This window comes from Hemicordylus capensis, chromosome 6 (genome assembly GCF_027244095.1).
Source record: "Hemicordylus capensis ecotype Gifberg chromosome 6, rHemCap1.1.pri, whole genome shotgun sequence".
Taxonomy (NCBI): domain Eukaryota; kingdom Metazoa; phylum Chordata; class Lepidosauria; order Squamata; family Cordylidae; genus Hemicordylus; species Hemicordylus capensis.
This window is the reverse complement of record NC_069662.1, coordinates 39570007-39586418: the sequence shown is the minus strand read 5'-3', so window position 1 is coordinate 39586418 and position 16412 is coordinate 39570007. Positions and strand designations below refer to the sequence as shown.

General features: G+C 48.0%; 1 protein-coding gene across 1 annotated transcript in view; it reads left to right on the top strand.

The window, feature by feature from the left end:
* The window catches only part of NGFR (nerve growth factor receptor), a 78580-nt gene extending 67462 nt beyond the window's left edge, over nucleotides 1–11118 (top strand). Inside the window, exons 4-7 of the mRNA XM_053263338.1 lie at nucleotides 360–434; nucleotides 3693–3900; nucleotides 5417–5577; nucleotides 9302–11118. Of these exons, the coding sequence (XP_053119313.1) occupies nucleotides 360–434; nucleotides 3693–3900; nucleotides 5417–5577; nucleotides 9302–9603 (746 nt within the window). The 3' untranslated portion in view covers nucleotides 9604–11118. The remainder of the gene's footprint in view (nucleotides 1–359; nucleotides 435–3692; nucleotides 3901–5416; nucleotides 5578–9301) is intronic.
* The last annotated feature ends 5294 nt before the right edge of the window (nucleotides 11119–16412 follow it).

Below are 16412 nucleotides of genomic sequence, written 5' to 3'. Positions count from 1 at the left end.
GCTACCGGAAAAGAGACAATAGACACTCTCCTGCATCAAGATTAAATGTGCTGAAGCCCCCCTCTAAATCCATTGCCTTGAACCCAAGCAGCTTTTTGTTTCTTGCATAGGTTCCAGAGACGTTTGTTTAAAATATTAGAATCCCAGTTTTGTTTTTGGATGTCCTAGCCAAGAGGTTCTCAAACTGTGGACTGTGAACCCAGAGTGGTCCACGAGCGCCATCCAGGTGCTTCACAGAACAGCTGAGAATACCTGTAATTTGCCCTGCACTTGTTGGCCCCACAATTTTGGATCATGGCCGCACCTGCTTCAGTACTCCTGATTCTGTTGCTAAATTGCCCCCCCTGTTTTCTTGACAGGTTTCCCGACGCGATGGCCAGTGCAGACTTCAGCCCCAGTGGATTACAACACCAGTGATGCCGATATTTCAACAGGTGCTGAACGTGGGACTGAGAAGCCCGGCATGAGCACACAGCCCCCTCAGGCAGCTGTCATAGTCCCAGCAACAGCCCAGAAAGACCCACTGCTGAGGCCTGCCCCAGGAACATAGGAAGCTGCCTTCTACTGAGTCAGACCATTGGTCCATCTAGCTCAATATTTGTTGGTACAGACTGGCAGCTTCTCCAAGGTTACAGGCAGGAGTCCCTCTCTCTCTCAGTCCTATCTTGGAGATGCCAGGGAGGGAACCTGGAACCTTCTGCATGCAAGCATGCAGGTGCTCTTCCTAGAGTGGCCCCATCCCCTAAGAGGAATATCTTCCAGTGCTCACATGTAGTCTCCCATTCAAATGCAAACCAGGGCAGACCCTGCTTAGCAAAGGGGACAATCCATGCTTGCTACTACAAGACCAGCTTCCTCCCTTGGGAAGAGCGCTGGACCTCCATTGAACATGTTTTTGTTTTTTCCCCCTGGTGCTCCTCTCAGCACTGGGCAGCTGGCAGCCATTTCCCCACCCCCACCCCCACCCCACACACACACGATGCCTCAGAGGGACACTGCTGGGGACATGTTGAGGAATCAAAATGGCAGCCGCCACCAGCCCAGCATTGAGAGGCGTGCTGCTGTTGCTCCTTATTGACATTACTGCCAGGTTAGGATTGTCACCAGCTTGAGGGGGCCTCTGAGCAAAGTCTTGTGTTGGGTCTTCCAGTGGTCTGCTGGGCCTCGCCTCGGTAATAGCAAGTGTGGCTGTGTGCGCACTCCCCCTCCCAATGGTGCCTGGGAAATCTAACTGGGCAGCAGACAGACACTCTTCCTTCACTGCAGCAGAAAGACAGTGGAGTCATTGTGGTGCTGAACGAGGAGCAAGTGCTGGCACCCCACTCCTTGTCGATGGTGCCCAGCTGCCTGGAAAACTTAACCAGACAGCAGATGCTCCTCCTTCAGCATCAGTGCCGCTCTGGCACTGGAGGAAGAGCGCTCGCTGTCCAATTAAGTGGTCAAGGTACTCCGGCACTAGCTACAAAGTCTTATCTTTTTTGGACTTCCTTACTAACTTAGTATATTTGTGCCCCAAACTCACATCTCTGGACAGTTTGCAACACATAGAGGCTGTTCTCACGCGCAGCCTAACCCAGGCTATGGACTCCCAGCCTGGATTAGGCTGCATGTGAGAACTGCTGGGATCGGGCCCAATTCTGGCAGGTCAGCACTGCCTAGCCTAGCTTTTTAGCCTGGTTGCTAGCCAAGGTGTGACTTGCTCATGTGCAAGCCAGGGTGCTTCCAGCCCGGCCACCCACAGAGATGGGTGCCTAGAGTGTCTGTCTCTTGGGGGAATCCTCCAATGCATCGAGTGTGTTGCATGGTGCATTTTGGGATCTCTGGAGGCTGGGACAACAAGTCCCGGCCTCTGTTTACCCGCGCTTCTGCGAGCAGCAGGAAGATTCATCAGTGCTGCTCTTGGCAGTGCTGCTTGTGTGGAATTGCGGCTTGCACGCATTCAGGGCTGCAAGTGGTTGTCTGGGGGAAGGTAGGTTGAACACTGCCTTTCCCTGCCCCCAACTCACCTGTGGTCGTGTGAACAGCCCCATAGACACCCACATATTCATTAATACACCAAAAACACTGTTTCTTCCAATGTTTGGTGACTCCTGCCCATTTGCTATGCATAAAGAAATACCTGCAAAGGAATCATTTTCAGTAGGTCACATACTGATATCATGGCTCATGCAGTTATGAAGTGTTGTGTGTTCAGTGAACATGTGTATTGGGAGGGTGGCAGACTCGAAGACTGAAGCCATGTTCAGGCATTCTGCCGTACCTGCATTCAGATATCTGGATATTTGTATATGTTTTTGTGTGAAATGACTACCTGTGTTCATTTTAAAAGCCAACCTGGGTTCAGGCCTCTCAAATGTGTGATACAGTTAGGAAATGTACTGCTTTATCTGTGTTCTACATACCATGTGAATCACTTTACCTGTGCATGGATTTGTGCCTATGCACACTCTACACAGAACAGAAGCCCTATCCAGACATTATGCTAAACACTCATACAACTCGAGTGTACATTATACACTGGTACAGGTCTGTGCACTGGTAAAGTGATTCATATGTTCTCCTGAGCACAGGCGGAGCAGTACACTTCCTATCTGCACTATGCATTTGAGAGGCCTGTACCCAGGTTCACTTTTTAAATGAACACAGGTGCAGTCATTCACACAAACACATGTAAGAGTGTACAGACATCTGTACATTTGTACAATAATGTCTGAACTAGGCTAAACTGTATGTGTGTTGAACAGAACATGTGATTAGGCCTTGAGTGGCACCCCCATGCAGAGTGTAGTGTCTGGTCACCTTCTCTTAGCGAAATTCCTGACTGCATGGACAGAGCCATCCTTCCATAAAGCTGTATGCATGGGGGTTCCACTCAGGCATGCTACAAACCTTTGCAGCAGGAAGGGGCAGAGTCTCCACTGCAAACTAAATGAGTAAAAAAGGCTTCTGACCTGCCACACCCACTAGGGATGTGCGAACCGGTTCTATGTCGAACTGGTTTGACGTAGAACCAGTTTGGTTCGATCATTCTAGGCTGGACCGAAACCCCCCCCCCCAGTTCATCTCAGCCTAGAACTGAACTCCCCTATGGTTTGGGGGGATATGCGAAATTTTTGAAGTGGTTTTTTAAAAATTTCCTTCTAATGGCTCTTCGAGGCAGCGGCGGGGGGTCCACGGAAGTTCCCCCTCCCCCGCCGGTCTTCAAAATGCCTCCCTTGGGGCTTTTCAGCCAATTTTTCAGCCAATTTTTCGGCCCAAATGGTGCAGTGGCCAAAATGGTGGCTGCCATGTATGCGCAAATGGTCTCTGCGAGGCCTGGCATGGCCCAGGGCCTCATAGAGGCCATTTGCACATGCACAGAGACCATTTTTTTAAAAAAGGCCCAAGGGGGCATTTTCAAGGCCGGCGGGTGGTAGGGAAAACCTTTGTGGAACCTCTGCTGCCTCATAGAGCCATTAGAAGGTAATTTTTTTTTTAAAAAAAAAAACCTTCAAAAATTTCATGACCCTCCTCCCGAACTGAACAGAACTGGGGGGTTTGCGGGGTGCTAGACTGAATTGGCCCAGTTAGATTTGAGTCCGGTCCGGACTTGAGCCGAACCAGGCCAGCCGGTTCCATGCACACCCACCTGCCTGCAACCTCACATTCTTTTCAGATGTGTCACTATTTTGCTTCCTTGCCTTCCTTTGCAGAGCTTCCTCCAGAGAGCCCCTTTTCCTTCACGAATGATCCAAACGCTCTGGATGGTTTCGGGAGCACTGTGGCTGACACAGCAACCACTGTCATGGGCAGCTCTGAGCCGGTCATCCGAAGCGGCACTGCGGACAACCTCATCCCTGTGTACTGCTCCATCTTGGCCGCTGTGGTGGTGGGGCTGGTGGCATACATCGCTTTCAAGAGGTAAACACGGTTCAGTTTCACTTTGGCACACACACACACACCCAGCCAAGAAATGTAGAGCCCCAGCTTTAACTTGAGCCATGCAGGCTGCTCATTTGCCAGGACGGCAGAGAGTTTGGGATGGGAGAGAGAGAGAGCAAAGCAAAGGATGGTTGACTTCTCTCACTTGCTCCCCTAGCCCCCACACTATCCGCCTAGTGAGGAGAGCAAATGGGAACTCCTAGCAAAGTCAGGCATGTCAGTGGTTGCTTTGAGAGGTAAAGGGAGGCACATAGCACCTTCCAAGAATTGGCAACCTAGGCGACTGCCTAAGTCTGCCTAGTGGTAGGATGTAAAGGGCTAATGTGCAGCAGCAGAGAACAAACTCCCACCCCCAAGCTGTACTTGTGTGGTGTTCAGCACTCTCCTTCCCAAATGAGGATAATCTTTGCAGGCCAAAGTGGAGAAAGGCCTACAAGCCTGCCAACATACCACTGTCATCAGATTTGCCGTGGGTGTCCCCCGGAGACAGCTGTTATTATCCAGATTTGGAATGACTTCTTCAGGCTGCTGTTTCCCCAGAAATTAGCTCTGTGGATAAAGGCTGCAAGGTTCACACCCAGTTTGTACAGAGCATGCAACTGAGACCTGTTAAAATCTGAACTCACATATAAGCACCATTACATATGAACATGCAGCAGGCATTCCTCCTCTGAATGCAGTCCATGTGGAGCAATCTGTTCTATGGGATGGGATGGACATAACAGCCTTCTGCCAGCAATGGTGGAGTTTTTGGCTTTTGGCTTAATTTTGGTTTAATTCTTGGGTGTGTGTGTGTGTTTTGTTTTTTTAATTGGATTGTTGTGAGCATAAAAATAAGGGGAGGTGATAATATGTATTATCTTGTATGCCACCCTAAAAGTAGATGTAATAACAATTTCCTAGTTCAGCACAATTATTTTTTATTATTATTTATTCAATTTCTATACTGCCTTTCCAAAAATGGCTCAGGGCAGTTTACACAGAGAAATAATAAATAAATAAGATGGCTCCTTGTCCCCAAAGGGCTCACGATCTAAAAAGAAACACGAGATAGACACCAGCAACAGTCACTGGAGGTACTGTGCTGGAGTTGGATAGGGCCAGTTACTCTCCCATGCTAAATAAAGAGAATCACCACGGTAAAAGGTGCCTCTTTGCCCAGTTAGCAGGGAAGTGGGCAGCTCTTGGGCAGGGAAGGGGAAATACAGGCACTTTACTCCCAGGTGAGAGTAGGAGGCCAGGGCTGTGGACTGCACAACATGTGTCAGTCCTTGTGAGCAGGTTAAGACGTCCTCACATCTGGACTGCTTAAACAGTCCCTGCAGGGAGGGCTGTCTGGGCAGGCCCTGAGATAATATTTGCCATGCCCGAAACATTGTGATCTAAAGGAAGGAATCTACAGCCGGCGATCATGCCAAGTCTGCAGTGCACCTTGAGCTGGGGAGGATGGGTAAGCCTCAAAAAAGACTCAGCTGTTGAATATGTTCACCTCTAGATGGAACAGCTGCAAGCAGAACAAACAAGGTGCCAACAACCGCCCTGTCAACCAGACACCTTCGCCAGAAGGGGAGAAGCTTCACAGCGACAGTGGCATTTCGGTGGACAGCCAAAGCCTCCATGATCAACAACCACAGACACAAACGGCATCCATGCAAGGCAAGGGAAGGAACTGCTTACGCTGAAGGGGGAGGAAGGCAAACAGGAGGAGAGGACTCTGATTCAGGAATAGGGGGCTGCCATTGTCACAGAAACGTGGCACTGGAAGACACCAAAAGGCCTTTTAGCCAAACTCCCTGCTACCATCTACCTCAGGAGAGCTGGTCTTGTGGTAGCTAGCATGAATCATCCCCTTTGCTAAGTAGGGTCTGCTCTGGTTTTCATTTGAATGGAAGACTACATGTGAGCACTGTAAGACATTCCCCTCGGGGATTGGGCCTCTCTGGAAAGAGCACCTGCGTGCTTGCATGCAGAAAGTTCCAAGTTCCCTCCCTGGCAGTATCTCCAAGATAGGGCTGAGAGAGACTCCTGCCTGCAACCTTGGAGAAGCCACAGCCGGTCTGTGTAGACCACGCCTGCTCAACTTTGGCTCGCTTGAAGATATTGGCCTACAACTCCCATAATCCCTGGCTATTGGCCACTGTGGCTGGTGATTATGGAAGTTGTAGTTCAAAAACAGCTAGGGGCCAACGTTGAGCAGGCCTGGTGTAGACAATACTGAGTGAGATGGTCTTACTCAGTATAAGGCAGCTTCCTGTGTTGAGGCATTGAGGTGAGGCGGTTGTCTGAGGCTGTAGATTATTGGGGCATCGGTGAGGCAGCAAGAAGAAGAAGGGGGGGAAGAGGGAGGGAATGCTTAGGGGAGGGGGCAGCATTTGGTACTCTGCCTCAGGCACACAAAAGTCTTGAACTACCACTGATCTACCCACTAGCTCTCCCCTTCCCCAGGAGACCAGGCTATGAAATCCAGCCCACAGTTTGCCTCGGGCAGAGAGCAAGCACACATAGGTTGCCTGCAGAGCAGCCGGACACAAGCCAGTGAACCAAACAGACCCAATGGGGGAAGGTCAGCCAGGGCCAGGTTTGTGGGGAGTCTCTTGGAGTCTCCACTGGGGGGGGGGCTCTCTTTGAGGGTCCCCTTAGTAAGTCGGGAGGTGAGGAAGCCATCATGTTTTTTACCTGTAATGCAATGTTGTCACTCCTGCTGTTGCATCATGGGAATCAACAGAGGGGGCAGGGGCATTGCATTATGGGTAAAGGAAGAAAGGAGCCACTGGCACATCGACCAAAAAGTGCTCTGACCTGCTGTTGCTCCTCAGTAAGGTAAGCCCCAACAGGGGCTTGGGGACAGGGTTCCCATGCTTGGGTCCCCAGATGCTGTTGGATTACAACTCCCATCATCCCATCAAAGACTATTGTGGCTGGGGATGCTGGGAGCTGTAATCCAACATCATCTGGGGACCCAAGTCTGAGAACATCCCTGGCTTGGGGAAGGCTTACTTTGTGGAGCATTTCTTAGTGGCTGTGCTGATGCCTGCCATCTTTTTTCACCAAGGCCTCAGGGCAGCCATGCAGGACTGTCTCTGGCTTTTGTGGGGCCCGGAGTGAATATAGTTTGTGGGGTTCCCCCAGGATGAATCAATGTTGTTCTGGCCTACCAGAACTATGTCGCTCTGCTACTATGTGCCCCCAACGTAGAAGCGAAGGCCTAGGCGGCTGCCTCCTACAGGCCTTGGGCCAAGGGCTTTTTGTTTGCCTTGGGCGCTCAGCCAGGGCCCACATTAGCTCACCCTTCCTTGGAGCTGGCCCCGAGGACAACCTTCCTGCCCTTTCTCCCCACCGATTTAACAGCCATTCTAAACTGTGGGCAGTTACTCTTTGACCTCCAAAGTGAGAGAAGCATTGTGGGATGGGATGCTGAGAAGCATTGTGGGATGGAAACCCTTCTCCACTGAGCTTGGAGCGGGTTTCAGACCCCTGACTTTCAGTATGACAGACTAAAATAAAGCATGAATGTGCAACCATCGTATTCACAGGGCAAAAACGCCCTGTGCCACAGGGTTCAAATAGTTACTATCTGGGTTTAAATACAAAGGGTCACGTGCTGTGCAAGGAAATGTGGGCAGCTGGAGCACCACCCATGCTGCTGCATCTGTGCCGATACAGGCAGCGGTGTTTCAGAACAACATTGTTCCACTCCAGTGTAATATTGTGCAAATGCAATCATGTGACTCGACTACACCCTTTGGAAATAATGGGTGTTTCATTGCATAACTGCATTTGCACAACTTTAAGCCAGAGCAGAACAGCGCTGTTCCACGATGCGGTCGGAGATGTTTACACAGGCGCAGCAGTGTTGGTGGTGCTCCAGCCGCCCATGTTTCCTTTTACGGTCTGTGCGCCAGTGTGTTCAGACATAATAAGTTCTGTAAACTCAAATATTTGCAAAAAAAAAAAAACCCAAACCCAACAACACCCAAACCAAATCTCTCTCTCTTGTACTTCTTCCTCTGGAATGCAAGATTAGCTTTCATTCCTAGACTCCAGGTGGATTTTCTCGCACCATCTGGATTTCCATGCAGATGGTGAGAGAGCCAATTCTGCTCTTAAGCAAATACATGCAGTTGCTAGAACAATGCTTTGCATGTGGGGTTACTTTTATTCAAATACTGTATCAAAAAGAGGTCAGACAAAATCATACAGTAAAACATTACACATGTATTATACTCAGTGGCTGATATCTTGATCAACTTTATTTGAGGGTCCCACTGAAATTCAACAACAAGTTAACCTCACATCCATTTAACTTCAATGGACTTCCTTGAATAAATTTAGTCAGGATGCCAGTCACTGTTTCTTTCATTCATCAGAACTACTCATATATGCGTGCTCACTTCATAGCCACTGAAGCTTAAATAGGAAATGTTCAATACAGATTCCTACAATCATTTGAAAAGGTCATATTTATATGACTTACTGCACAGTTCCCCATGGACGTTGATCAGCACTGTGGGAGTTGCTGTGTGCCCGTAACAACAGAGTGCATGCAGTTGTGCAAGAGTGCTCTTGTGTAAATGTTAGAAGTTGCACACATGCAGTGATTTGAATTGCGTTGGAAATAATGGCTGTACCGTCACACAACCATGTCCATGCAATTCTGGTGTTTTGCCCAGCTGCATGCAGGCTGTTGTCACAAACATGTTACAAACAGCCTCTCCCACAATGCCAACAATGCTGTATGTTCACCAAGGTGTTTGATGCATTTCATCTGTGGTTGTCTTCCATGGCTATAAGGTGCACATACACATATGAGTAGTTCTGAAGATATATTTTTTAAATTAGTAGATCACAGACTTTCAGCGAGGGGGAGCCCCCCAGATAACTGGCTCCATCTACCTTGCCTCATGAAAGGACCACCCTGATTCTGCCCATCCTCTGTGAACTCAGAGTGAGGCCTATGGAGTTCCCAGAAGACCACCCATCCAGGTCATGTCCGGGTCCAGACCTGCATAGCTTCAGACGTGGGGCTACATCAGGTTCCTTTAATATGAATACGACGGATATTTATATACCACTTCTCAACAAAAGTTGCCAAAGCGTTTACATAGACATAAATAAATACATTAAATGGTTCCCTGTCCCCAAAGGGCTCACAATCTAAAAAGAAACATAAGGTAAACACCAGCAACAGCCACCGAAGGGATGCTGTGCTGGGGATGGATAGGGCCAGTTGCTCTCCCCCTGCTCAGTAAAGAGAATCACCATTTTTAGAAAGGTGCCTCTTTGGCCAGTCAGCAGGGGTTAATCTTTGTGTCAGTCTCCAGGCCTGATGTGATTCTACCCCTTTGTAACCTTCTTGTTTTCTCCCATTCCCCCCTCCCAGGACTTAAAGGAGATGGGAACCTTCACACCACTCTGCCAGCCAACAAGCAAGAGGAGGTTGAAAAGCTGCTCAATAGCTCCACAGAGGAGGCATGGCGCCATCTGGCCGGGGAGCTGGGCTACAAGGAAGACCACATAGACTCCTTCACGCAGGACGAATATCCGGTCCGCGCGCTGCTCTCCGACTGGTTCAGCAAGGACAGTGCCACCATGGATGCCCTTTATTCTGCCTTGCGCAAAATCCAGAGAGGGGACGTTGTGGAGAGCCTTTACAGCGAGTCCACTGCTAGTTCACCAGTGTGAAGCAGGGAGAGGGGGTGGAGGCACTATGGGTGGTCCCTCTGTGTTCCCCCCACCCTGCTCTTTCCTCACTGGTGCCTCTCAGGAGAAACATGTGAAGGAAAAATGGAGTTTGTTCCCCCCCCCAGTTCAGGGAATCATGGAGCAACCCTACGTATATGCACTGACTTGGTTCCCCCCCCTTGCCCTAATATTTTCGCCCAATACCTCTTGCCAGTAGCAAACTGTAAAATGCTAAAAGAATGTGGAGGAAGGTAAATGGAGTGGGTTTCTTTAAAAAAAAAAAAAATCTCCTGGAGTGACAGCATTTTACTGGTTCTACAGAAATGCAGGACTGAAAAACTGTGTCCAGCCAATGCTGCTAGGAGTCCAGCCTCTCTTTTTTCAGGTGCCTCCAACCACAAATGCCCGTCCGTGTGCCTCTCTGCGTCCTTCTGTGTAGCTTCTCTTTCTGCACTCCCACCTGTTGTCCTTCAGTCACCAGCTCTTCTCTCTTAGGCACTGTGTTCCCTAAGCCAAGAAATAAAAAGAGGCCTGATTGGACATGTTGCATGGCTTGAAGAAGCAGAAAGAGGATGAACTGGACCTGGAGCAAAAGAATATGCAACATTAAGAGGACACTCTGGAGACCTGTTTGGAGAGAGCCTTGTGGAGCATCCTGGGATGGGGAGGGAGGGAAGGACACGATTTCTGGCTATCAGAACTGACACTGTGAAAACCAAACCTTGAAGTATATGGATGGAGCCAAAAGGGAAACCACTGTCCATCCACATTTCCATCCATGCACGAGTGGCATCAAGAGGCTCTGGGTCCCTGCTCTCTTCTTCTTGCTCAGATGCATTTCTAAGGTCCAGCAAGCCATTTTGAACATTGTTCCTCAGCCCTTTCCTGGGTGCAAACAAAGCTAGCAGAGTTAGAAACCAGGCAATACTCAATGAAAGGGGTCATAAGCCATACTGGAGAGCGGAGCTGGCAAAAGAAAACCCAAACAAATAGTGCAAAGGGCACTCGTCAATGAACTACCAGTCACTGTGATGCTATCAACCAGGCCAAATACCATCATCCGTGTTGTCCCAGGTGTTGTTTTGGTGAGATGTTGGAAGCAATGCTCTGTGTTCTTCTTCAGACAGACTAGTGAACCAATTACTGTGGGTTATCAAAGCCATTACCTCTGTTGCATTAAAAGGGGGAGAGCAAAGTAGCCCCTGGATGGCCTTAAGGCATGAAGTGGATAGAGAGGCGTCCCATGTATTCTGCACCAAGATTTATGAGCAGCCCTTGGAGCTAGAATTGGGTTGGGTGCTCTCCTTGTCTCCTGTGATGCATGCACCTCCTCTAGGGCAGGACTGGTGGGTGATTTTTCATGTTCATAAACTTTGCAGGGAGCTGAAGAATAATATAGGGATGGTTGGAAGGAAAGAGTCTTTAGAAGCTAAATGGGATGTTTCTGGTGAACAGAACAGAAGTGAACTGCTATTTAATCCATTGCCCCTGGTAAAGATCTGTATTTTTACTTGTGTTCCGGCTGAACATTCATAGAGACCTCATTGAGAACTTGTGGGGTTTGAAAGCTTGCAGTATTTTAAGAACAGGTTGGCTCACTAGTAGAGATAATTTCACATTTTCTGTTGTCCCTCTAAACTTGAACTATGCAGAAAAAAGATTCCTGCCCCCAGTCCTGCACACAGGATTTCAGGAAGCAATGGAAACAAAACTAAATGGATGCTAAGATGGAATGAGGGTTAATTTACCACCCTCCAGCCAAAAGTGTACTTTGGATGTGATTAGGAATGTGCAGAATCCCTCTGAGAAATATTGCTACATAGATCAAAATTTATTTCGCTTCCCTCGAAATTGCTTGGATGCTTTGACTGAGCAGGGCCTTCCAGATGTACTTCAACATCTGGCATTAGGCAGAATTGGGTGGTGGCTGTTCTAGGTGTGATACTCAGCTCAGAGTGAGGAAAAGGATATATCTTGCAAGATTCTTGGGACCACCTTTTCATTTTGCAGGATGATGAGAGCTACCAAATAACAAGAATACCAGGTGGAAGATGAACAAACCTGGGAAGGGGGCAGCCAAATTTATCATGAACTCAGATGTTTAAAATGAAATACACTTGAAGCTGCCTTATTCAGAGTCAGACTGTTAGTCAGTCTAGTTCACTATTGTCTATTCTGAATAGCAGCAGCTCTCCAAGGGTTCAGAACAGATGGAGGCCTTTCCAGCTCCACTACCTTTTTTTGGCTGGAAATGCGGGGGATTGAACCAGGGACCTTCTAGATTAGGGGATGGGCAACCTTGGCTCTCCAACTGTTGTTGAAATACAACTCCCATCATTCCCAGCCACAATTTATTGTAGTTCAACAACAGTTGGAGAGCCAAGGTTGCCTACCCCTGTTGTAGATGCAAGGCATCTGCTCTACCGCTGGGCTATGGCCCATCCTCATCTTAGCCCTGGTAGGAAGGTTCCTTAATGTTTAACTTCATGGCCATTTAACCACCTCTCTCTCTCTCTCTCTCTCTCTCTCTCTCTCTCTCTCTCTCTCTCTCTCTCACACACACACACACACACACACCCTTTTTCTCTTCTTGTAGAGAAATGTGCCTTGTTTTAAGTTACTATCCAAATGAAGAAAAAAGGTGGGGGGGGGGGTATGGCAAAATGTTTTAACCTTTCTTGAAAGTGTGTGACTAGCAAGCAATTCTGTCCCTATAGCAACAAACACCCTTCTCTTGACATCACCTTTTCTTCAAGCATGTAGAGATGGAAGCAAGAGATGAGGCACAATAAAATCCAGAGCATTCAAGTCAATAGTAGTTTCCTCAGGTCAGCAGGTCTCTGGATAAGGTCTCAATTTCTGCATACCACACAAAATACAATCTCCTGGGACTCCAAAATATGACCAGTTAGGACCATATTTATAACTCTGCTGACTGTAAATCCTGTCTGAAGTGTGTATGTAGTACCGGGCTGCTCAACTTTAGCCCTCCTGCAGATATTGGTCTACAACTCCCATAATCCCTGGCTATTGGCCACTGAGGCTGGGGATTATGGGAGTTGTAGTCCAAAAACAGCTTGGAGGGGTTAAGTTGAGCAGGCCTGATGTAGTAGCTATTAGCAGTAACAAGAACAACTGTGGTACATTGGAGAGTGGTTGTGAGAGAATAGCACTATATATATAAACCCACAAGGTTATAACATCTTTGATACTAACTGGGGGAAACAATTGGGTTCCACGCCTGGAAAGTTTTGGTAGACTTATTTAATTCCTCTGAACTCTCTGACTCATGTTCCAGAATGCAGAGGAATTCTAAGACAGCTGCAAGCCCTCAAGTGTGTGCTCCAGTGTGTCATGCATTCGATAAAGTCCTTGACTGTGTGACACACTGAAGGCCTCTGTGGATGTGCACCAAATTTAGAGCAGCCAGAGAAATGTCTCCAGACCACATTAGGCTTCAAAGTATATCTGTGACATCATTGACCTTGCAATGGAGCGAGGCACATCTGTGTATAGAGACCTAGAGTGGTCCAGAGACTTAACAGAAATAAAAAGATCAGGCTGTTTCTATCAGATTCCAGTAGAACTTTATTCTCTTTGGGAGTCAGTTCCACACCAGGCAGGCAGTACAGCATGATCTAGCACAGACTCTGGTTGTCACAAAATTTGGCAGCATACCTGCCTAGAGGGAGAACAGCCACAGCTAGTGCCTCTAATTAATATCTGCTCTAATAAATGACCATAAATCAGATGCAGTTGTTGCACCCCTAGTTAACTCTTCTGGAAGATCAGGGATTCAGAGAACTAAAAGAAGAACCTCAGGGTCCAACAAGTTCAACCCCATGTCAGAAATAAGATACCTAAAGCAAGTATCTTTGTTGATTTTAAAAAACAAACAAACCAAAAACTACCCACCATCACCATCAGTGACAGGTGAAACTGAATACTATTTTGGAAGTGAATTTAAGAAGAGATTGTCTCATGGACCTACTGAAACGAATCCAACCAAGTATTCTGACCAGCCTGCTCTTAGAGGTCTCAAGTGATCCATCCTCTGAGTTTGGCAATGTATGTCAGTCTCCCATCACCCTTTCAGTCCTATTAATGGTGGTGAGATAATTGCAGCCATACAGTATATAGAAACCACACCGGTATATAACTCTGGCAGATAGGCATAACCATTGGATCCCCATACCTTGTTGAGAAGCCCATTATCTTGCTTTGTACATTGTCAAGCTCTCTTCTGGAGCAACAGAAGGAAATGTCTCCAAGAATAAGGCTACAGTCTGGAGGGAAGGCAAGAATCTCGATGCATGTTCATTGGAGATCTTTCAGGAGCCTGTTAAGGCATTGCTTGGGCAAAGACTATGAAACAAGAACAGGGGCAGCAACCAATTAGTAGCTAGCTGGGAGCCTCTTTGCCACATGACTCAGCATATGATTCAGAGCCTTCCTGGTAGTATGAGGAGGAGGAGGAGGGAGGTAGCTTGGGAACCTTGTCTTACAAGGTGTGGTCATGAAAACGTTGCCTGTAGCCAAACAGCTGTGATGGCACACCAAAACAGATAGCACACACCATCTTTACTATTAGAACAGTTCATTGTGTCTTTTGCATTTTTTTTCCTTCTGCCTATATAAAATACACTGTGCATTTTGAGCCATATGACTCTTTCTCAAGGCTAATCATAAGCGTTAAAACAAACACCAACCTCTCTGTGCACTCGCATCAGACATGTCCCTCAGAGCAAAAGTAGGCATTAGGAGAGAGAAAGAGCTGCATCATTCCATGTCTCTTGGTTTTGTCTTCCTTGTAAAGTCTGCTATATCACAACACCTTCGGCCCTCCACACCTGTTTTTGGGCTACAACCCCAATCAGCCCCAGTCACAGTAGCCAATAGTCAGGGGTGATGGGAGTTGATGCAACCCTGACCTCGAGTGATGTCAGTAGGGAAGTGCATGGAACCGGTTTGATTGGCCAGTGGTTCCGCCGGATCAAAGGCACAGGGCAGAGCTTTAAGGGCAGTGGAGGGTGCACTTACCCTTCCCTCCGCTCTTCCTCCAACGACGCTCCATTTCTAAAGTCCCCATCCGGCTGGCAGCGTACCTTCCTGCTGCCCCATGTCCTCTTTGGCCAGAAGTGGCCGGAAGTGCCAGGTGCATGTATGCATACTGGGTGCATGCCGCGCTCACTCATGCATATGCCAGGCGTGTGCATGAGTGTGGTGTGCACATGAGCACCCGGCACTTCTGGCCAAAGAGGGCACAGGGCGACGAGGACTTTAAAAACAGAGCGTTGGTGGGGGGAAAGCAGAGGGAGGGGTAAGTGCACCCTCCCCCTTCGAACCGGCCCCTGCTGTGCCCCCACCACCTTCGAACCGGCCCCTGCCGGTTCCATGCACATCCCTAGCTGTGAGTGTCCCATCACCCTTGGCTCATATCATTGGTTAGTAGGAGAAAGGGACTACACCATGCGCTGACACCACACAGCACATCTGGTATGACATTCAGTGGCGGCAATAAAAGAAAAATATTAGGGGGCTCAGAAGTGGCAAAATGCACTTTTTGGGTGGGTTGGGGGCTGAACTGTATCCCACATGATAGATTTCTGAAAGAAAACGAACAGTGTATTTCACATTTTACGCTCCCATCCTAAACATATATGGAGGTGAACCTATTGTTGCAGAATAACTACTTATCTTGTATAAGTGATTACACAGGAAGCCAACTTTAAATGAGAAACAAGAGTTTGATATTTATTACTAACTAAAAACATAGGCTAAGAAAACAATAAACAGGGTAACAGTCTCTTATGCAGAGAGGGGGGAAACCTCTCAGTTTGAATTCAGGATGGCAAGCAAGAAGACTAAACTGAAACTTAGACTCCACTCCCAAGCCTGAACACAGATACATAGACAAGCATGCCCTGGACCAGAACAGAGACAATGTCTATGGAAAAGCCCCAACACCCATGGGAGCTGACTTTTATATATATTGATCTTTTCTGTATGTTTTGGTTGGCGTGGTGGTCAGCCTAGCCGAACATCTCCGTAATGCTTCATCCCGGGGCATCTGCAGACTCAGAACCTGCCCCAGTACCTTCTGACCGGGAGGCTGCACAACCAGCTATTACCCATTCACTGCACTGGGGGAAATGATGGCAGATGATGTGCCACTGCTCTTTCAGAACAGCGCTGAGGCTGTCCACAGCACACCGGGGCGGAGCATTACGGAAATGTTAGGTTGCACATCATGTCAGCCATTGATTGATAATAATGAAAAGAAAACACGCTGCATATGTGAAAAGTGCCTTTCGTTCAAGTTCCCACAGAGGTCCAGCCGTGAGGGAGATGGCTGCAGGGGGATCCCCGTTTGTCAGGGGGTGCTCCCCCCCGCCCTGGTGCCATTCATGATGGCAAGAGCAAAGAGGCAGTTGCCCAATGTCTTCTATCATGTCAAGTCAAGTCATGTTTCCTTCTGCTTCCATGTTCTGAGAGTATTATATAGGCAGCAGCAACGAAAAAGAAGTAATGGACTGAATGAACACTATTAATCAATAATAAAGACTTTGAACAATATTAATTTTGCATCCCATGGCTGGGTTTCTATGGACAGTATTGATTGCTATAGCGGTGTAAATCAGCCAGTGCTGTTGTCTGTCTGAATATGGAGACATCTGATAATACATGAGGGCACAAAGCCAAAGGAACTAGTCAAGTGTGGACATTGGGCCTCTGAGGTACAGACCCAAACGCTTTTTCCACCCAAGAAAGGGGGGAGGGATGGTGGGTTCTTATACCACTTACAGAGA